Here is a 26976-nt window from a genome sequence, read left to right as displayed (position 1 = left end):
TTCCCGATCAAAACCATCCAGTTTACCCCTAGTGACAAAAAAAATGCTAAGCTACAGAATTGGGACCTATGAGTTACAGCTGGGTCATGCCATTTTGTGCCTTCATGAGGCAAAAACATACCAACATCCAGAAACAAAACACCTAGATTTAAAGCACTAACAATTAGTTTGCATATTTTAACCAATACAATTTTGTACATATTCTCATTGTTTTTTTTATTTTCCAGTGACATCACTTCTCATAGTAAAAGTGCTCTTTTAAAGTTCACATCATCTTTTGATGGGGAGGACAACTTTAAATCATCCACACAATGAGTTATTTTTAAGTATGGTACGTTCTGTGCTGGTAGTTGACATTCCCCCCCACTTGTGGATTTGTAAGCCATCATCAGCTTGGCTTCATGATAAAGCTCTTTTTATCTGTCTCATCACTGGGCATAAGGCTTGAAGCTTTTTCCTGCCCTGTCCCACTCCTAACAAAATACGCCCCGACTGCCCATAAACTGCCCAACTTAACAGCCCCTAACAGGCTAGGTGCCCGCTAGCAATACAGTAATGATTGTCAAGTTCTAAAGGAAAGATATCACATACTTCCACCTTGGTGTCACATTATTGGCTACCATATCTTAAACATGTGGATTAATAGAATATTTAATTGTTTTAATGTCCACTCTTTACGTAGAGCTGACTGGTACAAAATGTACCAGTAATTGTAAGTTAGCGTGGTTTACAACACTGTAGAGGCCAGTGCATCCAAAATATTCAACATTTAACCTATGAAATAAGCAACACAATCATGAGGACACAATCCAACTCAGTCTTTATTGACAAACAACATTTATAAACGATACATTCAAAGAAACAGGACAGAATATATAACAAAATACAAGGAAATGTAACATCAGTCGAAAAACACGTCTAGAAATGTGACTTTATTTTTTGAATATATGCGTTGCCCTCGACGACGTGATTTTCAATGCGCTTGTGGAACTGATCCAGGCTGCTTAACAGGGTGTCGTACATGGCCTGAAAGAGATCGCACATTTCAACTTGTTACACAACAAACCTCTTCACCAAAAGATAACCATGTCAAAGTGCTATCCAAAGTTAAAGTCTCAGAAGTCAGAACCTTTACTTTTTTTTTAAATGATCATCTGTACTTAAATCCATATTTTAATGTCAGTAGTGTGGTGGTGTGTCATGACAGAATACACTGCCACCTGGAGGTTTGCAGGGGTAGTGTATGGTACCTGTGCCCTCTCAATCTCCTGGTTGCAGGTGTCCCTCATGACCTGCATCTGGGTCCTGAGCTGCTGGGTTTCCCTCCTCAGGTCGTGGATCTCCTCCACCACCTCCTCACGCTTCAGATGGACCCGGTCATACTCCCTGCAGGATGGAGGGAACGAGCAGGTCATCACATGGCCAAGGCACAGAAGAGGAGGTCATGCGGAAATCCAAAAAAAGAAGATCCCATCACAACGGTGCGTTCACCCGAAGACACTTTGTGACGGAGTGCCGTCACTACGGTTGGGTTTCCTGATTCCTGTTCTACTCGTGTGCCATTAAGATGGTTTCTAGCCTTTACATCTATTCTTTGCCTCTTCTTTCCAATCAGACAAGCAAGTCATACATAAAACCCACAGATCTGGCAGCTTATGAGCAGGCAGGCTCTGCTATTGTTGCTTCCCATGCGCACAATAAAAAAGGGCACGTGCCGTTAGGGGTCTACTCGACACAAGTCCTCACCCCATGACGTTGCGCAGGTGGTGGTCCTTCATCTCTTTCTTCTTCTGCCGGCGGATCTGCTGCTTGGACTCCTTGTCCTGTTTCATGGCTTGCGCCCTCTTCAGCTGCGCCTCCTCTATTCCCACCGCCTTCAACTCCTTCACACGCTGCTCGTACTCAGACGCCAGCTGCTGAATCTGCGCACACACACACACACACACACACACACACACAGGACTGATGATCCAAGGTCTTATTTGTTACCGTCCTGGCAAATACATAAAGGGCAGCTAACACAAGCTCTGTATTACAAGTCTCACCAAGGAGGCATGAACTGCCCAATGAGGCATGGGCTCACCAATGAGGCATGGGCTCACCAAGGAGGCATGGGCTCACCAAGGAGGCATGGGCTCACCAAGGAGGCATGGGCGAGTGGGCACTCACCTCCTCCTGCTGGCGCTGGGCCTTGGTCATGCTGGTCTGGAGGTCCTGCAGCAGTTTGTTCAGGAGTTGGAGCTCCACTTCGCTCTGCACCACCGCCTGCACATTGATCTGCCGCTCCACCAGCTTCTCATCATTCAGCTCCTAAACACACACGCACAAGCAGGTAAGTGAGGCTGTCATTATTTGACTGACAATATAAACTAAATTCAATAGCCGGGGGGATTCATGCCATTGCGTCCAACGTTTTGAACAACTAGAATTAAATACGAACCTAATTTCAATGTGAGAAATGAATTTACCCAGAGACTGCCACAGAGCACATTTACAGGAGTTCTGATTTAGTTTTCAACAAGTCATAAGGTGATACAAAATGTATATTTATTGTATATTTATATATGTTTATATGCTAATTGACCCATTGACTCACAAGATCACCACCAGGGGAGAACCAACTTCCCACCCAGTGCCTCGTGGTCACGTACTTTAGAGTTTTTGATGTTTTTGATGTTCTCCTTCATCTTCATCATCTCGTTCTTGAGCTCCTCGGGCGACTCCACGATCTGCGACTTGAGTCTGCTGATGGCCTCTTTGAGGGCACTCGCATCGGTCTTCAGCTGACTCTGTCCAGAGAGGATGAGAACGGTGCTGGTGAGACTCCCTGACAGCAAGTACACACTGCACTGCTGTTTGGATTTCTGTACAGTGATGTATAGGACTGATTCAGACAGTGGCCGACTAACAGATTGGACCTGGGAGGAATCTGGTCCACATCCAGGCCCCATCTGATCTGGGGTCAGCTGCTATGTGGGGAGTTAGGCTCGCTTGCATTTGGAAAACTAACCAGTTTCTGCATCCGCTCGATACTTTCATTCTTTCCTTCGCTGATTTCAGCCTTTAGGTTATTCTGTTGGATGGGGCAAGAGAAGAGAAATATTATCAACATGTATGTGTGCAGGATAATGGTGGTGTCTGCACAGTGTGTGTGTGTGTGTGTGTGTGCGCGTGAGAGAATAGGCTACACATGAAACATAAAAATGGCGTGCGTGCGTGCTCCCTTCTTACCACTGCCTGGTATGCCTGTGACGTACTCTCGTGTAGTTCAGCCAGAGCTTTGTCCAGCTGTTTGGCTTCGGCCTGCTGTTCTGGAGGGATGGTCCTAAATCAACAAGAGCAGAAAAAATTATTCTTAAATATCAACCGATAACACTGAAGCATGCTGTGGAGTTGCGCGCTCCCATGCATGTTTCTGTGAGCGTGTAATAGGGCACAAATGGGCACTAATGCAGTGAATGTCGCCCATCAATGTCTCCTTATGTTTGAAATGTTCTATTTCCGAGTGTACTTCTGTTCTCAGCCTACGTTAACATCAGTGCGGACTTCCGTTCCCATTTTAGTTTGTGTAAATGTCAAGACTAGCTACGGTTGTAGGCAGAGCCTAAGGAGTAACAGAGAAAGTATTGGCAGTTGGAAGTATTGAATAGTAGTATAGCAGGTACAAAAATATGCGTATATAAATGAAAAAATTAAAGTTGAAATAAGCCTTTACGTTAGCTCCTTTATTCGTTTCTCTGCATCCTTGATCCCATGTTTGCAGGCTTTCTGTCGGTCAAGGTTCTCCCGCTAAAACAGAGGGGTAATAGAAGAAGGAAATCAAGCCTTTAGTCAACACCATTTGTACATTTAAGTATGGCAATACATGTTAGACAGTCTTGAAGGGCAACATATTTAACCTCTATAAAAAGATATATGAATGGAAGTGTGAGACTAAATAAATAAAATAAATAAATAAATAAATAAATAAATAAATAAATAAATAAATATATACATACAGTACTGTGCAAAAGTTTTAGGCAGGTGTGAAAATGCTGTAAACTAAGAATGCTTTGAAAAATATAAACAATAAATGTTTACTGTTATCAATGTACAAAATACAAAGTGAGTGAACAAAAGAAAAATCTAAATCAAATCAATAGGTGGTGTTTCTTAGCCTGGTGACACCAGCCTACGTATTTCCGCCTGAATTGATTTCAAGCTCATACTCAGTCTGGCCCAACCCCGTTGACAATCGTCTCCAGGACTCAAAATCCAACCGCACCAATCAGCGAACAGTAGAGCTGTGACGCAAAACACGCCTTGGAGGAAGAGACACGAAAAGCTATCGGGAAAGTTGTCTCAACTCTCGAGAACATCAGAAAATTAAAAGGAGAACAAGAGTATTGTTTTGTAAGTTTTATGATTGGAAAGGACGTCGTAGCTCTTCTCCCAACTGGCTTTGGGAAGAGTTTAATCTACCGAATGCTTACCAAACGTTGCTGATTGGTTAAGGGAACTCCAATGATTTTAAACCTCAAGCTAAGCACCCGCCCATCTCGGAAACGAAAATGAACGGGGTTAAGCCAGACTGACTGACGGAAAAAAATGGAGTCACAGGCTGGTAATGGCCAGGCTAGGTGTTTCTACCCTTTACCTTCAAACTAGCATCAATTCTTGTTGCTACACTTGCAGAAAGACAGGGATTTTGTATGATTATAGTGCGGCGTTAGATCAACCAATTATACCAAACAGGTGCTAATGATCATCAATTTCACATGTATGTTGAAACACAGTCAGTAACTGAGACAGAAACAGCTGTGTAGGAGGCTTAAAACTGGGTGAGGAACAGCCAAACTCTGCTACCAAGGTGAGGTTGTGGAAGACAGTTTCTTGTCACAGGTCACACAAGGCAAGACTGAGCACGGCAACAAGACCCAACGTAGTAATACTGCATCAGCAAGGTCTCTCCCAGACAAAGATTTCAAAGCAGACAGGGGTTCCAGATGTGCTGTTCGAGCTCTTTTTGAAGGAGCACAAAGAAAAAGGCAACGTTGAGGATCGTAGACACAGTGGTCGGCCAAGGAAACTTTAATCAGCTGCATTAAAACAAACCAAGCTTATTTCTCTCCGAAATCGTAAGATGTCCAGCAGTGCCATCAGCTCAGAACTGGCAGAAAACAGTGGTACCCATGTACACCCAGCTACTGTCCGGAGAAGTCTGGCCAGAAGTGGTCTTCATGGAAGAGTTGCAGCCAAAAAGCCCTACCCAGACATGGAGACAAGGCCAAGTGACTCAACTAAGTACAAAAACATAGAAACTGGGGTGCAGAAACATGGCAGCAGGTGCTCTGGACTGAAATATTTTGCTGTAGAAGAAGGCAGTTTGTCGCCGAAGGGCTGGAGAGTGGTACAATAATGAGTGTCTGCAGGCAACAGTGAAGCATGGTGGAGGTTCCTTGCAAGTTTGGGGCAGCATTTCTGCAAGTGGAGTTGGAGATTTGGTCAGGAACAATGTTGTCCTCAATGCTGAGAAATACAGGCAGATACTTATCTATCATGCAATACCATCAAGGAGTGTATGATTGGCACCAAATGTATTCTGCAGCAGGACAACAACCCCAAACATACAGCTAATGTCATTAAGAACCATCTTCAGTCTAAAGAAGAACACAAAATCCTGGAAGTGATGGTATGGCATCATCGAGTCTGGGATTACATGAAGAGACAGAAGGATTTCAGGAAGCCTACATCCACAGAATATCTGTGGTTAGTTATCCAAGATGTTTGGAACAACCTACCAGCCAAGTTCCTTCAAAAACTGTGTGCAAGTCTATCTGGAAGTATTTATGCTATTTTGAAGGCAAAAGGTGGTCACACAAAATATTGATTTAATTTAGATTTCTCTTCTGTTCCTACAATGCATTTAGTTTATTGATGAAGAATTGATGAAAATAAACTGTTAACACTTCAATTTTTGAAAGCATTCTTAGTTTACAGCATTTTTTCACACCTGCCTAAAACTTTTGCACAGTACTGTATATATATATATATATATATATATATATATATAAAAACAAGGATTCCGGAAACAACCTTTTTGTACAAGATGCAGCAAAAGCAACAGGTAGGTTCCTATAGAGTAGTGTAAAACTTTCTACTAATTTATCTACTATCGCAAACTTAAATTCTGATGAGGCTCTCCTCTTTTTCATGGATTGAGGTCAGTCCTGACAGGATTCTCCCTCATAACCCGTTACTGTATAGTAGAGTGGACTTACAAAGCTCTGCTGATGTGCTGCTGTCACTTCCATCCTCTGTTTCCTGAAGTGGAGGAAATTCATGATGCCACTCATAACAGTGATTGTCTGCTTGGTCCCTGCAATGTAAACACGTGAAATAGATTCAACACAACGTCATTAATGAATGCATTATGAATGAACGTAGTCAAAGAAATGAAAGGTTTTCTCCTATGTACCTCGCTTTGGATAAACACGTCTGCTGAATGACCAATTGTAAATGTAAAGTCCACGTAGATAAAGACTACGTATGTGAAAACTTGACTTTGAAAAAATTATGAAATACTCTATTCCTATGGAAGAAATGAATGCCATGCCCTCACGTTAAGATATCACTTACTAGGAGTTAGCAGATCACTGAGAGAAAAGTCATACACATGGCACATTGGCAGGAATTGGCGCCTGAAATGCAAAACAACTTTTTACATACCAGAAAAATAATGCGGACATGGAGAAAATCCAGACACTTAAAAATAATAATAATCATAAAAAGAATGCAACTATACATTTGCAGTGGTGTATTTGATGTATACTGTTTACACACAAACATCTCACATGCGTAAGAAGAGATTCATGATGGGTGCCGTCCCCTCATGCAGTGAAGGATACTGGATGTTTTCAGACAAAGGCACCTATAGGAAAGAAACAGAAAGATGTTAACAACTCAATTCCCCTGGTAGCGCCACATCCCACTCATATGAACTCCTCAATCAATAACTTTCCCATTAGACCAGCAAACATGAACATGAGGCAAATGTTAGAAAATGGCCTAGCCCATTAAATACACACCAGATAGAGAGAGTCTGGCTTGATGCGGAACACCAGTTGCAGCACCCTCATGTATAGCCGCTGTATGACATCTGGCTGCAAAGATAGGTTCATCCATAAGTCACATTCGTAATGTAATGTTTACCTGAAAAGATCAATCATAAATAGAGCCACTAGAGGCATTTATCTGGGTTCAAGCAGAAAACAAAAAGTGCACCAATTTGGAGTGTTTCACAGGTTAAGCAGGCAAAAGACGACAGCTGGAATTCTGGAACAGGCCCTCAGATATAATTTGTTCACTGAATAAATGTAACTGATTAAAGACACTTCACACTACTTGATATTGTAACGTGTCCCGCTATGGACAAATCTTCACAACATTTGGCATGCGTCCACGTGATTAAGCCCTATTTTGGACTTAGATTAGATCAAGACACTGAATGTACAGTACATTTACTTTACATATTTATATGTAAAAAAATAAGTCAAGTAAAATTGGGTTGTACATTTAAAAAAAAATCCAATTATTCTAATGACCAATGATTTAAACCAAGCTTCATGTAAATCAGACTAACTAAAATCCCCCCCGATATAAATTCAATTAAAGGCACCCAGTGGAACTTTATGTAAACATTCGATGAAAAATAAACATTCAATTTCTAGTCTTTTTTACACGTAGTAAGTTTTAATAACTCCATACCATTACATATCGACATTCAAGGAGCAAAGATGAGACGTCGTTGTGTGGTGAGAACTGATAGAAAATCGTAAACAACAACAATCGCCGGTGAGGAGAAGCCATTTTTCCATTGACTGGAAGCCTGCTTTATTTATTGTAGGTTACAAAAAATAAAGAAAATGGCGGCGATTGTTGTTGTTATCGATTTTCTATCAGTTCTCACCACACAATGACGTCTCATCTTTGCTGCTTGAATGTCGGTATGTAATGGTATGGAGTTATTGAAACTTACTACGTGTAAAAAATACTAGAAATTGAATGTTTATTTTTAAGCCTCGAAAGTTGCACTGGGTGCCTTTAAGAATAAGAGCAAAAAAAAACACAATAGAGTACCAGCAGCAGCCATGTCAATTGTGCGCATAACTACATGACTATAATCGATATGTGACTTATTAGAACGCTTTACTTACCTTAGGTGTTGGTGTTATATCACCTTTGGTGAAATGTTTGGCCTCTTGACCAATAAGTACCTCTGTACGGAAGAACTGGACTAGTGCGTCCGGCTTGTAAACCGGGAATGTATTCGCGCTGTCCGACATCACCTCTGTGAGGGAAAACATTCGCGAATGTTCAAAGAAAAGTGGTCCATTGAGTAACTATCTAACTGAAGTTAGAAACAGCTTGGAGAAAGGGATAGTAAGTAGTATTTGGTGACAAAAAAAAAAAAAGTATCTGCTTCTGGACTGAGGATTTAACTTTGAAGGCATGAGACAGTAACATTACTCTTCACATTTCTGTACCTTTACCACTTCATTTAAAGTCCTTTTTTTTTATTTTTGCTTAGCCTACATGCATGCCCCCTCTAAACTAAACAAATGCATTGAAAAAAACACACTAAACCACCAACATGCAGACACAGGGAAAATCGTCAACTAAACAAAAATTACTTTAAAGTAAGGATAATTAGTCTGACAAAAAGAGTGCAATAGGGGATTGTTTATTTTAGATGCGAGAGTGCATTCTAATATTCCTGCTTGTGGTCACTTAGCTAGCTGTGAGCAACACTCCATTCGGAATTTGTGTCAGTTATGCTAGTTAGCGCCAGCTAATGTTTAGCATATACTCATTCTTCGACATTCTTAGCCTACCATTTGTTTCAGCACAGGTCGCCATCGTCCAGACACGTAAAATCACGTTAACAAGAACAGTAAACGCATAAACTCAGAACAATACCTTACCTACAGGTTCTTCTTCGTGGCTTTTTTATTTGCAGATTAACTACTTGCAGCTGGGCAGTTCACAAATTTGATTTTTGGCGCTTCTGTCGTCACTTCCCATTTGCTCCTTCTTTGGTGGTCTGGTAGTAAGACTCCACTATGGAATTATTACTGCTGACACCTAGCGTTTGTATATGAGAAGGCAGTGAGATTCAGATGGGCATAACATATTTTTCAAATATTTTCTTATATCATATCCACTTACTCATGTCCAGTTACCTGCTGAAATGTTAATATATTTAATAAAAGAAATAAAAAAAATCTAACTATGTTCTAGACATACTGTAATTGGAGTCTCCAATTACGGCAACTTGTCATCACTCTTACTCTTTTTAGCAGAACCTAGGTTTAGTTTATTAAACTTTCCATTTTTCATTTTCTAACTTTCCATATATAATTTTCAATAATTTCCCAGTTTGCACAGTTGAGACGCTTGTTGTTGTTATTAATAAGCTTATGCAATCACGGTCATCTCTAGTGCAGTGCATTTTCCTTATCAGGACACGTAGACAGATAGACATTGTAACATGATATAAGGTCATCGGTCATAGCGGTCTAGGCCTACTTGAAACAATATTTATTTAATTACAACCCGTGCTTGAAAAAAAATACTAACAAATAAGTAGAAATTATTCATCCTCCAATTTTAGAAAAGAGACAGGCACGGCGCTGGGATACCTCACAAATGTGCTGTCATTCGTCCCTTCCGCGTTGGCAATTCCGCAGGTGCTGCTTTATCCACGTCAGTTTTGCTTTTATAAACACAGAGCTTACGACCACAGAGACGGCACACATGCAATAGCCGTCGGATCTATATCCCAACAGACATTCTACGAGCTTTTGCAAACATGTCATTGCTTGATTCTGATGACAGCTATGACTTCGTCTTCAAAATAGTTTTAGTCGGAGACGTCGGTGTCGGCAAAACTTGTGTAGTGCAACGTTTCAAGACTGGTATCTTCATCGAAAGACAGGGCAACACAATTGGAGTGGACTTTACCATGAAGACTGTGGACATTCAAGGAAAAAGAGTCAAGGTTTGTGGATCTCAGGAATAGCGTGCCCTTGCTACCTCAATAATTTGTCTTGTGTTAGTGACTCTGATAGATAGATACCTGTAGGCAAGAGAGCTGATACATTGGGTAGACTGGAGACAATGTGTCTTTGTTTCTCAGAATCTGTATTATTAGCGTGTTACGCTCGAACTTTGTGTCCTGATTTAAATGTGAGGATTAGCCCATATGAAGCACGATAGGACAGGCTACATTGTTTTGAATGTGGGCAGCTGTAGTAAATACACAGACAAAATATGTGAGAGTGGTAGACAATCATAGATTATGCAATTACCACATTAGGATGCTTAAGGTTGTAAATCCAAAGGGCTAAACGGGATATGCTGGACACTTTCTTGCGGTATTCTTCGTCCAAAGTAAATACGGAGGACACTGACTTATGTAAACACGTTCAGGCAATAGACTCAACCCTATGGTTTGAATACGACGGCGTTGTTCCGTGTCATGATTTTCGGCAGTGTTGAACTTTTTAAAAAGGAATGATTCAAGTTCTTCAGGTTCTGTATCATTCTATTAATTATATGTTGCCTATTTGTCTGACCCTCTTGATGCAGACTTTGTCACATGATGTCAGTTCCTGGTGATTTTATTTTTTAATTAATTTATTTTTTACGGATCATTTGAAAGACTTTGCTAAACTATGAGGTCCAGTCCAGAATATAAAACTATAGATTTTTATATTACTGGGTTTAGTGAGAGACTAAGTCAAATCTGAGCCATTGTTATATGTTCATGCCACAGCTATGCCACACTACATCTGACCTCTTTTGGAGCCGTGTCTATTTGTTTGCATGGCCTGTGTGTTTTTGGAGGTGTTGTGGCTTCTCATAAGCAGGGTGCCACTCTAGGTTGAATTGTGATGAGTGTTAACGTTGAGCCCCCTAGCTGAGTCAGCTAACGTCAGCACTTTTGGTATTTCAACCAGAGCCTGGCCTTGGTTAACTGGCCGGGTACCCCTGCTGTCAGCATGCCCTCTGCTTTACCATAGCGTATTGATGATGACAGGGCAGGTTTCCATCAGTGTGAATCAGTTGTGTCGGGGGTCAATATGTTATATAGGCCTACACCTTCGGTACCCAAAGCTTTGAACCTCATCATGTAGTGTGTGTGAAGGTATGACATGTTGTTGGCTGTTCTCACAGGTTAACACTACGAAGAGTATCACACGAAACCATAAGTCTGTGTGTCTGCATGTCTGTAAACAACACACACACACACACGCACACAAAGGGCTATAACATTTTGTGTTATATGGGGTATGGGCTGGTGTAGGCCTGTTCTCGTAGTTGAACACTACATACATAATAACATGTAACCATAAGTGTGTGTGCCTTGCTTAAAGTAACGCTAAGGCAACGTTGTGGCAACAGTTGCAGATCTGGGACACAGCGGGGCAGGAGCGATTTCGCACCATCACGCAGAGCTACTACCGCAGCACCAACGGCGCCATCATCACCTACGACATCACCAAGAGGGCCTCCTTCCTGTCCGTGCCCAAGTGGATGGAGGACGTGAAGAAATACGGCGGCTCCAACATCGTCCCACTTTTAGTCGGTGAGTGGAGCTGGGCAGGGTTAGCCCTCAAAAATGTCAGTGTGCATCTTAATTCGGTCTTCATGGATTGTCTATACTGCCCTCATTATCTATCTCTGTGACTGGTCCCACAGTGTTGTAATTACTATTAATTTCACTCCATGTTGAGTGCCCTCAGCTTTACTAGTAATTCTGTCAAATCATTTAAGAATAGCTTGGGAGCACTGTCACTTAAGCAAATGGAAGTGTTAACTAGAGAGAATATGTGTTATTAGTGTAAATTAGTCACTCCAGAAGAGTGACACGAAACCCAAAGGTACTTTTCAAACCTTTGGTACACACGTTCTAATCACCTTGATCATGACAGTGCAATGTCAATATTTTGAAAGGATGCCATAAACCCTGTTTGTGTCCTGTCTGGTTTAGGTAACAAATCCGACCTAAGTGACATGCGTGAAGTCCAACTCGCAGAGGCCCAGTCTATGGCTCACCAGTTGGACTTTATCACTGCCATTGAGACGTCAGCCAAGGATTCTACTAACGTGGAAGAGGCCTTCAACAAGATGGCCGCCGAACTCATTCTCAGACACGGGGGCCCCATGTTCAATGAGAACGTGACTGACAGCTTCAAGCTGAACAGCAAAGATGTGACTACAGAAGGCTGGGGCTGCAGCTGTTGATGCCCGAAATTTTTTGTTATCCGACTGGAAAGTTGTTGTTTTTTTTACTTTGCTGTTCTTTTAAGGCACACCATTCGAGTTCCTATAAGGGACATTTGTTTTTCTATTCTCCCAGGGACCAGTCCATAGTTTTCATTTTTTTAATTTAGCAATAAATAGTTTTCACTGTTGAGGCAGATTGGTCACAATGTGCCCTAAGAGGAAAGTCTTTCACCAGGAAATGCACCGGAGAAGGAAAGAAGTTTCTAGATAAAGAGACGTTGCATGTGGACCTTCAACTTACAAGCCCTGACTGATGTGCAGGCATTTTGGCATGGAACGAAAAGGTCTTTTCAGAGGGTTCTTAAGCAAGTTTGAATCACATGTCTGGTAATGGGCTAGCCTAGCTAATGCATTCACATGTCTCTCTTATTCAATGCGGCCCCCACAGCACTGTCAGCCAGGGTTGCTGAAGTGCAGCAACTGCTGTTGCCTGAAGTAATGAAACCTCTTCAAAGGATTTTTGGTTTCTGCCACTGGTACTTTCACATTCTTTTTGTCAAAAGGAAGGCTGATAAAAGATGAATACAACCTTGTAAACGTACTTCATAGACTTATGAGCTTGGTGTCATGTCATAGTGAGAATGCTAGACTGAGAGCATATTTACACAGCTATTGACAACAGTTGAAAGTCGTTGAAAGTCTCTTACAAGCACTGTGGCACAGGTAAACTATTGCACACACTAGTTTATTGACACACTCCAGTAAAATGGGGCAACGTTTTTTGTTTGTTTTTCTTTTTTTTTTACCAGGTATCATTTAGCTTTTTGTAAGGGGGGAAACAAATTGTCTGGTATAGCGTGACCAATAATGGAAATGTGTACTTTTATTACTATTAACTGGATTTTTACATCTCACAACAACAGAAACGAGAAAGACCACAACATCGTGTTTATCACAGTGCCAAAAAAAGTCTGTGATGGTAAGCCTGGCCGTTGCCAGGGGGGACAGTTGAGTCTCTGGTTTATTGGCCTTCTGATTGGTGGCCTTTTAGCTTCTGCTTCTGTGGCCAGGATGTGATGTCACAAAGGCCCCACATGTCGCTCAGCTGGAGGGGAGCAGAGAGCCCTCTGGGCTTTGGTATTTGTGTATCTCTCTTTTTTTCTCCCCCTGAGGATAGAGGGAGAGAGGGCTATGTGTTTGGATCAGCTGGACACCAGACATCTACACAGAAAGCACTACTGTAGTTGCTTTCTGAACCAATGCTGTGAAGCTCCCTTGCTGGGCTGTGTTGTTTTTGGAGTGTGTGAAGGAAAAAGCCTTTTTCATATTTATAACTGACAATGTCAACTGACACTATCCACCACCCCCACATACACACACACACACATACGTGCGCACATGCGCTTACATAGATGGTGGAATGATTTGCCTCATATATAAGGTGTGTAGTTGGGTGTAATCTGTGGATGAGGAGAGAGACGCTCATGTGGTTTGTGTTTTTTTTTCTTTTAAATGGGCAAAGAGCAGCCATATTGTTTATTTAACTAAAAGTGCAATGACGTCTAAGCAGACATGGAGAGATTCTGTGCATCAGAGCCTCTGGACTATTCCCCATCTTCTCCTAATAAGCTGTAATACAGTTTAGTAGCACAACCAGATGTCCAGGGACAGTCCCGTGTTTCAGTAGTGTCCCAACGTGTTTTGAACTGCTAGATGTGTCGCATTTCCAAGGCAATATTTTACAGCATAGTGTGTGTGTGTGTGTGTGTGTGTGCGGGTGCGTGTGAGATTTTTAAGTATGGAACAAAAAAATTGATGGGAGTGAGAACTACAGCGTAGATTGTGAAATAGTGGATTTGGTCATCATAGTTTTGAGAGGCTGAGGATATGGCAGATATGTCAGCAGAGGGGAGTTGTTACAAACCTTCATCACGCTCATCTGAAAGTTGAGACTGCAGGCCAACGATTCGGCTTTGGCTTTCTTCAATGACTTGGTGTCGTTTCTGGCGAGCAGAGGCATTATTGAAGCACTTCTTTTTCAGTGTTAACCTAAAGCCATGTTTAAACTGCAGTGATCCATCTTCAGCCTTGAAAGGATTGCCACACTCAGTACTATGCTCAGCACTCACTGGAAGGTGAAAGCAACTCTGTTTAGGTAACTTTTAGGTCATTATATTTAGTCAATTAGGCCTATGTAGGTAACCAGGATTTCATTTGATATTTTTACAAATTAGTTATTTGAAAAGCACATATTCAGGTACTGTAATTTAGTAACGTTTAGACAGAACTTAGTACAATTCTGAATGTTTCCAGTGGTTGATGAAAAGACATTTGTGAATTATTCGTTTTTATAGTGTCCTTCAAAGATTTATAATGACTTTTGGTATAAAGGTGGAACTGAAATGTTTTTAATTGATAATGTCTTATGACTGAAGGACACGTCTCTTGGATGCTACGTACATGCCTGGGATGTGACATTGGTTGAATGTATCTGATGGTCTGTTATAGCGGATTTTAGAGTGCCTTAAAATAAATTTGATATCAATAGAAAAAATGATTAGCAATAGCCATGACATGTTATTATGCATTTTATGATAATACTTTGACAGTTATTGAATTCTGTTTGTAATCCTTTTTGTTTTCTGAGTAATTTGATGCTCTGAATGGTCTGTTCATATTGAATAAATAATATAAATATAAATACTTGCCATGTTTTGAAACTTGGTGTGTCCTAGGATACTGCCCTCCCTGTCATGATAACTGAAATGACACTAAACATGTTTGGAATGCTGAAATTCCTCAATTCTGGAATTTGTACATTCTGAAACAAGAATATATAACTGGACCTGAGTACGAACCTATGGGGAGTTGACTGAAGGATGATGGATTGCATCATAATTGGATGTTTTGACATTTTATGTGAGAAAATGACACGGACACACTGACCAATAACAGACTGATGACAAACGCACATCTGAATGATACACTCTTTTATTAATAATATCTGATTAAACTTTTGGAAATGTTTTTTAAGAATAAATCTAAAGTTGTTAATAAAAATAAATACCTTCTACATGCATCTTTGTTTCAATGGTAGCACTTTCTTTTCTTATGCCTTATCTATTCGAAAAGAAGGAAAATATCGTTCAAGAAAAAATAATTTGTAATCTTACAAATATGTTGTTTAAAAAATATATATATATATAAATAAGCTATTGTAATGTGGGGGAATAAAATATCTAAACATGTATGCGATATAAAATAATCGAACATGTATTTCTTAAAAAAAAAAAATCTGAAGTAAATATTTTACCTGCTTATCCCATAGGTAAGGCACCCGAAAGAAAGTGAGACCATTAACAGTTCGTCCCACTGTCCCCCTTTGATCATATGGGCAGTAACACTGTTGACCTATAACTCTAATGTATTTTGTGCAATTTAGAATAGGAGACAATGGCAAGAGTAACACAAATAGTGCCTGATTACAGACGCTTAAGCGATTTCCACCCATCCCCCGACAAACACTTGCATTTTGCACATTGCAGTTCTCTTCATCACGCTTGCACCTAAATATGCTTACTTGTGTTTCTTTCCCTGAATGTTTACCATCCAGCTGTTTGTAGTTTAACTGTTGTTTGAGGGCCTGTGGCTAGGACCTGATTGACAGATTTTACAACAACAAACAACACCATCTTGCAAGCAACAAACAAGACTGGCTAGTTCCTCTCGGGCCCAAGGTACTATTTTTACACAACCAAATGACCCTGAGCAACATGGGATATCTCTTTAGAATGAAAGGAGAAAAAATACGTTCCTCCAGTTTTTAATGCATGGGAAAAATGATGGTGGGTGAACATGCTTTTAAGCCATCTACTCAGTACTCTAAACTTCATTTGAAAAGGACCCTGATCTCCAGCTGTAACGGGTGGCTTTCACAGAGCTTTGGATATTAACCTTTGTACAGTTCTCCTTTTAGAGTCGGACTCAAGGATTCACGTTTCTTTTCCACACGCACCGAAGATGGGTGGAAAGTTCATGAGCAGAAAAATAAAAAAGCAAGAATAACTCATGATAGTAACTCATTATGGGAACTCAATATAAACACAAACATATTATGAGGGTACAGTACACAAAGCTAAAACAATATCTTTTTTTTTTTTTTTTTAAATGTGTGTCTCATAGTTTCTTGGCCAGTGCAGTCAAAGCTATTCTCAATCATTCACATATTCTCAACACCTCAACATGTAACATTTAACCATTAACAATTATTTAGACAATAAAGTCATTTTTAACTTAAATCACATCTAGCATGTTTAAATAGGATTTAGGATTCTTCATGACTACACCTGGCAATAAAAAAAAACACTGATGTCTATGATATACTGACTTAAATACAGATATTAGCAAAGCACTATCAAAAGCGCTACTGCTGTCACCACCTGAAAGACAAACGGTATTGAAAATGAACCTACTGGAGTGTCTGACATGTCATGAACTAAGATACTATGGTTAAGATCCATTTAAAGCAGTGCCGATGGCAGCTAAAACACAAAGACAGCACTGCGCCCACTGTGAGCTGCTGTCTCAAGGTATTGGTCAAGTCTGTGCTCCTACACAGCTCGTCAGCCGGAAGAAAAACATGCAAAATTAAACAAAAAGAGAGACAGACGGCAAATCTTTTTTTTTTTTCTGCAGACACAGCATCTTCTAGAGAGGTTTACTCAGGGGCTGAAAGTGATGACATCATTGTTCATGTCCATTTCCTTCCCCTCACAGCTGCTCAGCGGATGGGCACCTCATCCAGGCCAACTCAGAGCCAGATCCAGGCTAACTCAGAACCAGATCCAGGCTAACTTACAGCCAGAGCCAGATCCAGGCTAACTCAGAGCCAGATCCAGGCCAGGCTGAGCTGCTGTAGGGAAGGTCTGTTAACATCAACACCAGATCAGATCCAACCTGCGGAGGGCTTTCAGTGCGGGCACTTCTAAAAGCACGAAAGGGACCCATCCCGCACTGGGAACCTTCTGGAAGGTTTCACTGGCCTGTATAAGAAACCTTTTCAGGCTGAATCAGACCCCTGATGCTGCGTACTTGATGAGTGACCACGGATCTGATGACATTGCTGTTCTGCAAGCAGGACTAGTATGATGATGTCTTTTTCCAACCAAATGCCCAGGCCAGTCTCTCACCCTTACTTTCACCCCCTCACCTTCTTTTTCTAAATATCATCCTACCCTACCCATCCTACTCTAAACGGGCGCCCCCAACCTCTCCTGCTGAAAAATGAGCTCCACAGCGGCATCCACATCTTGCACAATGTGGTCCGGCTCCACGAGTGCCGGGTCGAAGCGGAAGTCGCGGTGGCCGTGGAACACTGTCTCTTTGATGGAGTGGCTGGAGTCGGGCGGGACCTCTGTGTGAGGGTTGTAGACACCCGTGCACACCAGGATAGACTTGCAGGAGGTGGCTGAGGGCGATGCCAGCTCACTCTCCCAGCGACAGTCCACCTCCTGCGATGCAGTGGCGGCAGCAGTGGCGGCAGCAGTGGAGGAGGGGTTTCCTCTGAGCCCCGCACCCACCCCAACCCCCGCCACAGCTTTGGCCACAGTTTTGGTGCTGGTGCGACTGGCCCGGTCCTCGAGGTAGCGGTTGTAGAGGTTAGCACCGTAGATGTCAGTCATGAGGTTGTCCCTGGTGGCACAGAGAAGGAGGACAAAAAGGAAACAGGAGCAGTTCATTTGGGCAGGAAGCAGATTCAGCTATCTCTGCACTAATTAAAGTAACGGAAGGAGGAAGTATTGTCTCTGAGGGTGGATGTTTATTTTCGGTTTAGCAGGAAGCATTTGTGCCACCTCCATTACAACCACTTCTGAACAGAACCAAAATGTGCCTATGTATGTCCATACTGTGGTGGATTATACAGTGAAAAGAAAATGCTAAATGACCAATTCTTCACAAAGTTTACAGACTGCAGCTTTGTTTTTAAAATGATCTGCAAACATCTCACACTTTTAGTTTTTTGAATGAAATCTGATTTCTCATAGAAAGTGAAAATATTTTTGATTGGGATAATCTCCACCACATTTCTAACAAATCCTCCACATTTTCCAAAACAAAAGCTCCTGGTGGTGGTAGTCCTGCTCTGCGGTCTATTTTGCCACTGTGAAACCGTGCGCTTACCCGATGGCATACAGGGACCTAATGGGGGCCCTCCAGCCTCGCTCTGCGGCCTGCTCCCGGATCAGGTACTCTGCAAAGTGGTAGGTGAGCTCACTGGGCTTCCCCATCAGGGCCTCGTACTTCAGCTCCTTCCCCGTCACCTTCTTGTAGATGTTCTCCAAACACACCAGGAAGGTGCCATGACCAAAGCTGGGCAACAGACAGAGGGTGGTTTAATGACCAAAGCTGGGCAACAGACGGGGTCATTTAATGACATGTGGAAAGGAAACTTGGTAATTCCAGGGGCTCAGCCTGCAACATGTGTGTAGATGTTTACCATATGCATAGGCCAACAAAGCTAAAATGGCAACTAAAAGGCAAAACTGCTTTATGTTTCCAAAGTCACCAAATCTGCATTTCTCCTTGTAACTGCACCAGAGTGACTGCAATTATGGTTTCTATTCAACATCTTCAACTCATCCTCCAGCTCCTGTGCTGAGTTATTACCGTGGAGACGGTGCCTCGGCCATCCACATGAGGTCCATGTTGCAGGCCAGTAGAGGGAGGTGATTGGGAGGTGAGTTCACATAGGTGCTGCCCAGGTTGCCATTGGTCAGGAGCACGTCTACTATCAGCTGCAAGTTCGTCTCCCATCGGATGGGCTCACCAAACAGGATAACAGCTACGGGACGGGGGAAGAGAGGACCCAGCCGAGGGATGTATGGTCAGACAGAGAGTAGGGGACAGCAAGAGAAAGGCTGTTTGGTCAATGTCAACTAAACACCACTGAAACATAGGCCACGTCCTAAATCACAGGTACTGTGAAGTATGCCAGTGTGCTGTCAATACCTGCAAATCCATCTGTCTAAATTGTATTCCCAGTCTAAACAGGGATTGGCCCATCAATAACTTATTGAAAAAACAACTTGACAGAAATGCCCTCCTTGGACTGAGGGCAAGTAATAAATCATTCAGTGGGCACCATTTACCAACAAGAATACAAACAGAGTCAAACAGGTCAGCTATGGTCATGCCACTTTCCCTAGATTAAGCTCACATAAGATGTCAAATAATAAAAAATTCAAGCATTGATATCTTTACTGAAAAAGACAGTAGCAACAATCTCCCACTTTTTGAGGTTTTATAAGCAACAAGTATTGGCATCATCGACAGATTAATGTTCTTGGTATATGGTCATGTGAAGGACAGATAAACACACCTGATGTGCAAACCAGTCACCCATGCTATGCACTATGCAGTTATGGGGTCCAGATTGGATCACCACGTGAAAATGTAAAACAAAGCTTTCACAGCACTACATCGCCAAAAACAAAACTTACATTAAAAAAAACATAACCGTTTTTTCAATTCAAACTGAGTTGTTGTTTTTGTAAGGTTTTCTGCATGCCTTTACAGTAGTTGGATTCTGATCACTCCCTTCCTTCAATGTGTTTCAGTAGACTATTCTATTTCATGTGGTTATGTAATAATACTGCAGTAGCTTAAATAGCTCTGTGACTGAGCACTGAGTTGTTCTCAGTCTTTTACTGGCTAATGCACAATGCCTACACCATTAGCATGGCAAGTGTCTGCAGTAAAAGAAAATTCTATTGCTATGGAGCTAGGTCAAACATACAACCCTGTAAGTAAATGCAAAACTGGATCAATAAACACGACAATATTTAACAAACATGTTTGTTAAATCGTTAACATGTTTACATACAGCGGTGGTCAATGCATGGTGAGGTAAATAGAGTACATTAGGGAAGTCGATCTCACTCTATTACCATATGATGAACTTAGAGGTGGGATAATGGCTGGAGAGAGAACGCTTACCTTCAACTTTAGGGAGGTTTACCAGGAGAGAAGACTGCAGAAGAAGAAGAGCACACAAGAGAAACAGCATTATTAAATAGAATCCCTGTGAGTACATGAAGATGATCCTCAACACAGGTTATGTTACAATTCAACAGATCCTGTTCCTGCAATCCTACTTCACTTTCTGTAATATTTGGTCAAAAATGTCCTAACATTTAGATAGCTGTAGACAAGGTACATTGTAGTACATTATCTAAGGTAAAACTCTGGTATAGGACATCATTATCTATGTGTGTGGGGGTGGGGTTAAGGCCTCCTAAAGTCCAATATGGACACTGACCGACCTGTCAATCACGTGGCCAGGCCAATACAGTACTGCACATCACATACAAGAGGCAGGACTCTTTCTTAACTTCATGATCAACTTGAGAAAACAACTGGAATGTCTAGTCTATCCAAGAATGTGTGTATAATTAATTATTCATGGTGCAACATGGTATAGGGTCACAGAAAATCTGAAATACTGGGCTTTGAAAAGGTAACTACAGCTTGGTTTATTCAGGCTTGTCAAGTTCACCAAGTATCTCACAGGTACATTGTGTGCAAGTGAGTATCAGAGAGGGAGAGAGACAAAGAGAGAGAGAAAGAGAGACTGTTGTGTGCCTATCTGTAAGTCTGTGTGAGAGGGTGTGTGTAGGTGTGGGTGTGTAGCTAGGGGGTGTCAGAGACCAGAACGGAGTGTCTCCAGAACAACTGTCCATTTAACCAAATAAAGGCCCTTGGCTGCAAAGTCACCATAACCTTGTTCAGCCTGTTTGTAAGACCTGGGTGATCTGTTACCACCCCCAAAGTTCCAGGAACAGCCTTAGTCATTGTGGAAATCAGGATATCATGCTGTGTTTTTCTTGGCCTGCTCTGGTGTTACTGGTGTTACTGTTTTCATCATGAATAATCAAGACGGACCTGCCCCGAGCGGCAAAAAAGCACCCCAAGTTTATATTCACCAATACAGGAAATGACATCAAATAAACAGTGGCACACTAAAAACATAAGTACAAAGAGCCATTGCAATAACAATATCACTGTAATACTAACGTGATCCTAACAGCTATTAACACAGACTTAGAATTTGGTGTAAAGGTACAAATTAAGTTACCAGGAAGACAAGGACATCTGGCCACACTTCATATCAAATGTCCTTAATACTATGTACTTAAAACTTCCTGTACTAAACTGAAAAATTACAATTTACTTTGTGTGATTGTACGTGATGCTCTTGGGGTTATGGTTAGAGTAAGGTTTACTAACATGTAATGACTTATAATTATATGAGAATTACATAGTAATATTTCTTATTTACATACGTTTACTGTAATAAGGACAGTCTATGTGACGGGTGGCCAGACGTCTCAGTACAGAAGAGGTTGTTGAACTGACCGGTAGCCGGGGGCGTCGGTTGTGATCCACCATGTCCAGCAGGGGAAATGTCTCCCGCAGCATATCGATGCTGACCACCTTATTGAACCCCAGGCTACAAACACTGATGTAAGGATCCACACTCAACATTTGAACTTTCCCATACACATGCTGGGAATGAGTAAAAGTCACAGTCTTGCTGTTGAGCAGTGTTTACACTTGATGTGACCCACAGTTGATACTTTTTTTTGTGTGGATGAAACCGTAGTTTGCTTTCCCAGTTCCCAGCAGAGAAATGATTTGCCGTTTTAAATGGTAAAATGGTTAAAAGGTCTTAAAGCAGAAAATCAACATTTTAGAAAAGGGGTAACTGATGTTAATTATAGGAAACAGAAATGACGGTAGAGATAATATCACTAATGAGAAAGTCTTCAGTTACTAACCGGATATCAAAGATCAGATACATTTACATAACATAAGAAGAAGGGCATCTGTTTCAGCATAGCTCCTGTGTGGGCCATTAAACAGGCACTAGCACCTTTCATTTATTTGATTTTGTTTCAACTTTGACTCAGCAGTTTTTTTTTTCTCCTCCTTAATGTGTTTCCATTCTTCTGTCGGGGACAATATTTGGGCTCCCTTCCCATCATTCGAAGAAAAGTAATCATGGTCTCACAGTCTTTGATGACGGCAGCATTACTCATAACCTAACCCAGATTCTGGTCTGACTGCATTGCATAACTGTTTATTAGGTTGAGGCCCAGATGAATGCTCCTCCCTGTAATCACAGACCACCTCGGCATTTGGTTTAATCTTTGCGGCACAGACGAATGGCTGTTATAACACAAACCATCGCATCCCCATCTTGCGTGTGAAACAGATGCAGTGCCATGTGGCCGTGTGTGTGTGTGTGTGTGTGTGTGTGTGTGTGTGTGCTGCAGCATCACACCCTCCTTTAACCAAGCAGCACAGAGCACTGAGCCCAGAGCACCCCCAGGCTCACTAAGCTCACCAAAGGGAGAAACAACATTGCTTTCTGATGGAAATATTTGTTTAGATGCCCTACTTGAATTGCATGCTTGGACATGGCCCTTCAGTAGCACCTGTGATTATGCATTCACAGCCTTTACATCCAGAGCGCTGTTTTCACCACTGCCCGCCTTCCAGCCGAAAGACAGCTGTTCAGTTTCAGACAGGAGTGTGTTGGGGAGCACTGCACTTGGGTAGGAAGAGGGAGAAGGATACTTCTTGGCAATGTCTAACACCGGGCCTTGTCCAGAGACTAGGATGCATTTGTCATGGTACTTCGTAAACATTCTCAGAGGACTATGGGACATCATGACTTGGTCTTGGGAGATCTGTGTGGAGGTAACAGAGATTTGCAAAAATGTATCCAATAATATAACACTCTAAAACATCAAGTACAAAATGTAGTGCAAAGTCAGAGCTAGAGGTGACTGGAGAACACACTATACAGTGACAGAGGTGCTAATTAACTGCACATTGACAGAGCAGCTTACATTTCTATTTCATCGCAATAATTAAACAATTTACAACATACATTAGCCAGTATACCAGTATGTCAATCGTCTACATATTGATATTATACTCAAGTTCATATAGGGGCATATTCACACTTTACTGACACAGCAGAACCTGTTCTGCTTTAAGTCCGACTAAAAGCAGGGAAGTGAAACAGTGCGCGAGACACACAAGAAAACAGAGTAGCTTACAGGCACTCCCAAAATATGGGACAACTGGTCGGCCTTCTTCTGGCGAAGGCAGTTTCCAGCGTTGGTGACGAACACCACAGGGACGACAAACTGGCCATTGGAGTCCACCAGTCTTTGAAAGGCCTTCTTTGCTGCGGGGATGGGAGTCTTCCCCCGGACGAGAACTCCATCAATGTCAAACAGCAAGCCAAAGTCTGGCTGGAACTGTTTCGGATTCATTCATTCATTCATGCGCGCACACACACACACACACACACACACACACACACACACACACACACACAGACACACACACACACACAGACACACACACAGACACACACACACACACACACACACACACACTCAATATGATGCAGAACATTAAGCTATCAGGCTATCTTCTTGTGCATTAATCCCTGCACCAACAACATGACTTAAATACTCACAGAATCAATAACATATTAAGCCATATTTGTCTGATTGATATTTGTCTGATTGATTGCACTGCTAAATAATGACCAATGCACAATTAGGCCTACTGGTTGCAAACAGCTCCTCTGACATCTTTTACATAACCACTATTAGGGTTCACAGCTTGAATTTGTGACCTTTAAGACATCGGGATGACGCAGCAGATTCTCCAAATCCACCACCAAACAGAAGGACAATAAAGACAGCCAGTGAGGACTGTCCGAGGAATCTGATTACACAAGCACCAGGGAGGATTCTGCTCAACTGTGGCTACCCTACCCAACCCGACCCACCAAAGCTTGGACATGTATCCCTTGTTTTCCAGCAGTGTTGCGAGTGCACATTTCTTTTTGCATGCATTTGAGGATTATGCCGTTCGGCACTGCCAAAGCCCTGCAAAAAACATCTGTGTGTTCCCCTCTGAGAGCATTTGTGTTAAGTTACATAGAACCATTGGAAGACCTGCCTTGGCAATATAACTTTAACCATCTTCCTTGCTATAAATGGACAGAGGCCCCTCCCCTTCCACCTAGGCTTTTCCATTAAAAACAACATGATTGAAGGGGTGTAGACTCCATTGTGCGAGTAGTCTATTATCCTCACTGAAATGTTTTTTATTTTTATTTCCCCCCCAAAAAAGTATACACAAACTCTCCAAGTCTATCCAAACCACAGATTGCACAGTGTGGAGGGCTGAGAGTCGCATCAAATGGCTCGGAGGTACAGACACCACACGAGCCTGAGGTATGCCGCACTGGCCAAACAGGTCCGATTTCAGGGACAAAGTTAGGCTTGAAGCCTCATCCTCCAGTTCCACCATGAACATTTTCAGACACTAATACTCAACACAAATATGTCAAGTCAAACAGTGACAGACCTAATTCCGATTTAGGTTCAGTGTTCCAAGTGGTGACATTTACTATACAATCGTTCACTGACTAGGCATATTACCAGCACTTATCTTACAAACATGTCAGATATTCCCATACACAGAAGCACTCAGAGAAAGGGATTTCTACCTGATATCTGACCTGTTTCAACCTGTGAATAAAACCTGTCAGACACCTTTTAAATTTGGTAATGAGAAAAAAAACAGCTTCGTTATAGGCCTATGTGTCAATTAACAAATGTTCATGGTATAGGGCCGACCAGCATGATGTTTACGATTCCACGCTCCAATTGAACATCAATTATAGGCCTATTGACGCAAAATTGTGGACGTATGTAAAGAATGAACTGCATGTGCATTGAAGCGTGTGCTTACGAGGCTTTGTGCCTAGGAAGACCCTCACCCCAGAGCTTATCTGACCCCCTAATCCCACAGGGGAACATGTAGCTAGGAGAAGTTGAAATTTACAGCTCTGTTATTGAATAAACACTGAGAACGGGCCGCTGCTGCAACGTTTAAATGAACGTGGGATTTTTCCATCGCCTTGCAGTCTAATAAACAATCTCATTTTGGACGTTTGCTTCAGCACGACTCCATTGCTGAAAGACGTTTAAGAAGACAGATGTAGATGCTAGTTGGTAGATAGTCGTTACATTGTCACTTAATGCAACAAATACACATATAGAAACCTCCAAGGCAGATAATATTTACAGTTATGCTGTGCATGGACATATTGAACGACAGAACGCCAGGCTTCAAGGCGACTTTCTAAAGTGCTGCTTTACCGGTGTTTTCAACAACCCAGCAGTCTCGAATTAGACCAAGACCAAGTATTTCACACTCGGCCTCTAAAAAAATAACATGGTCCCTAGAAAAAGACAACCACAAAGATAAAAAAAGATGCTGCCATCATTACAGTGATCTCATCCCATCGATGCACATCAACGGCAGTGCCATTGGAATGTACATAAACAAGGGCTTAGCTTACCTTGCTGTTTGACGTTGCAGTGCCGCACAAACCGCATCGGGCCAGTGCGGTCCCTCTTTCGCCTTGCCGGCTACATAGGCTGTTCACCGTGCGATAAATCGAGTTTAAGACCTTCATTTCTGTTTTATTTCGCCAGTTTGCAACTCCCCTGACACCGCCTGTTGTTCCTGTCCGGTTTCAGCCTCGTCTAATTCCTCCATATAGCTTTTGTAGCTCTGAGATGTGACGACATGAGGAGGTGGTCCAACGTAGTGGGAGAATAAGGAAAAAACATGACCCTCTCGAGATTATCTCGACCATAAGAAAGAAGCATAGTCGAAGATACAGTTTCAACGCCTTACATCGCACAAGAGCAATCAACCTAATTTCTATTCAGCTTTTTACATGCTATAAGGAAACAAGGCGCCTCAACACCGCCCGCGCAACAAGGAAACAAAGGCCACCACAGCTGTGCAACGGATTCGTGATGTCACATATGAAATGCCGGCTGTCATTTGAAATCCTACGGAGTTACTATAGATTGTGTTTAATTTAAAAATCTAAACTTGTATTGACTATAACTTAATAGCATAATAGTTCATATTAACAGTCAGCATAATTCAAAATAGTCGAACCTGAAAAAGATCTCTTGTATGTCAAATGGGCACTTTTTCTGGGTTTATTTTAAGCTGAGGGTGACCAACATAGGTAAACTATGTTACCTTTGTTTTGACGGGCATCGGAGAGTCTGGGGTTACTGATATGTTTTGATGTGTTCACCATAATCACACTCTCATTCTTTTATAATGTGACTTTTTTTATTAACTGTTCGTCCACCCATTTAGTTACCTTTCTTTAGGAGTCTTGTCTCTGAAAATCCAGTGGGGGAAAAAAAAACCTAATGTAATTAAATTGGTATGAATTTTGTCCACTAACTTAACACAACAGGGGAGAATACACCGGAGGACTTCCATTGCTGAGTTTGAAGCATTTTTATGCATGATGGAAATTCCATTCAAGGTGCTCAGAAGGAACTGTCAAGCACGTGACCAGGCAGTGTGCACGGAAAACCTCACTGATGGATTTGTAAATGCAATGATTTGATTAAGCCCTGATCGTGTGACCCTGGTTTCTCCAAAACGCCTTTTGCTTGAGCGGTCACATGCAGTGAGCAGCCTTGCATTTCAAGATCCTAATTCAATCTGTGTATGTAGTTACTTGTACTTTCTGGGATGGAGGTACTTTGAGCTCTGGCACAGAGAAACTCATTA

At 41.9% G+C, this 26976-nt stretch overlaps 2 protein-coding genes and 1 pseudogene across 3 annotated transcripts; 1 reads left to right on the top strand and 2 right to left on the bottom strand.

Annotated features, from left to right (window-relative positions):
• Positions 1-895: 895 nt before the first annotated feature.
• Positions 896-25843, bottom strand: nuf2 (UF2 component of NDC80 kinetochore complex; the record flags this gene model as incomplete). The annotated part of the gene is made up of 18 exons (XM_080845833.1): positions 896-1026; positions 1251-1386; positions 1747-1922; positions 2170-2310; positions 2652-2789; positions 3011-3073; positions 3232-3325; positions 3716-3789; positions 6261-6358; positions 6619-6680; positions 6834-6910; positions 7068-7142; positions 8196-8329; positions 20266-20299; positions 21685-21778; positions 22909-23021; positions 23397-23600; positions 25727-25843. The coding sequence occupies 18 exons, from the start codon at positions 25841-25843 to the stop codon at positions 919-921; spliced, it is 1938 nt and encodes a 645-aa protein (XP_080701959.1). The 3' UTR covers positions 896-918.
• rab43 (RAB43, member RAS oncogene family) lies at positions 9851-12288 on the top strand (the record flags this gene model as incomplete). Its single annotated transcript, XM_080845701.1, has 3 exons — positions 9851-10039; positions 11446-11629; positions 12035-12288. 3 exons carry the CDS (start codon positions 9851-9853, stop codon positions 12286-12288), a joined length of 627 nt encoding a protein of 208 aa, XP_080701827.1.
• Positions 17520-19461, bottom strand: LOC308371687 (haloacid dehalogenase-like hydrolase domain-containing 5; annotated as a pseudogene). Its single transcript has 4 exons — positions 19419-19461; positions 18937-19111; positions 18451-18605; positions 17520-17961 (listed from the first exon to the last, which is right to left on the bottom strand). The product of its transcript is annotated as a haloacid dehalogenase-like hydrolase domain-containing 5 (transcript).
• Positions 25844-26976: the final 1133 nt, after the last annotated feature.

Source organism: Sprattus sprattus, assembly GCF_963457725.1.
Source record: "Sprattus sprattus genome assembly, chromosome: 10".
Taxonomy (NCBI): Eukaryota; Metazoa; Chordata; class Actinopteri; order Clupeiformes; family Clupeidae; genus Sprattus; species Sprattus sprattus.
This window is presented reverse-complemented; position numbering and strand designations above follow the sequence as displayed.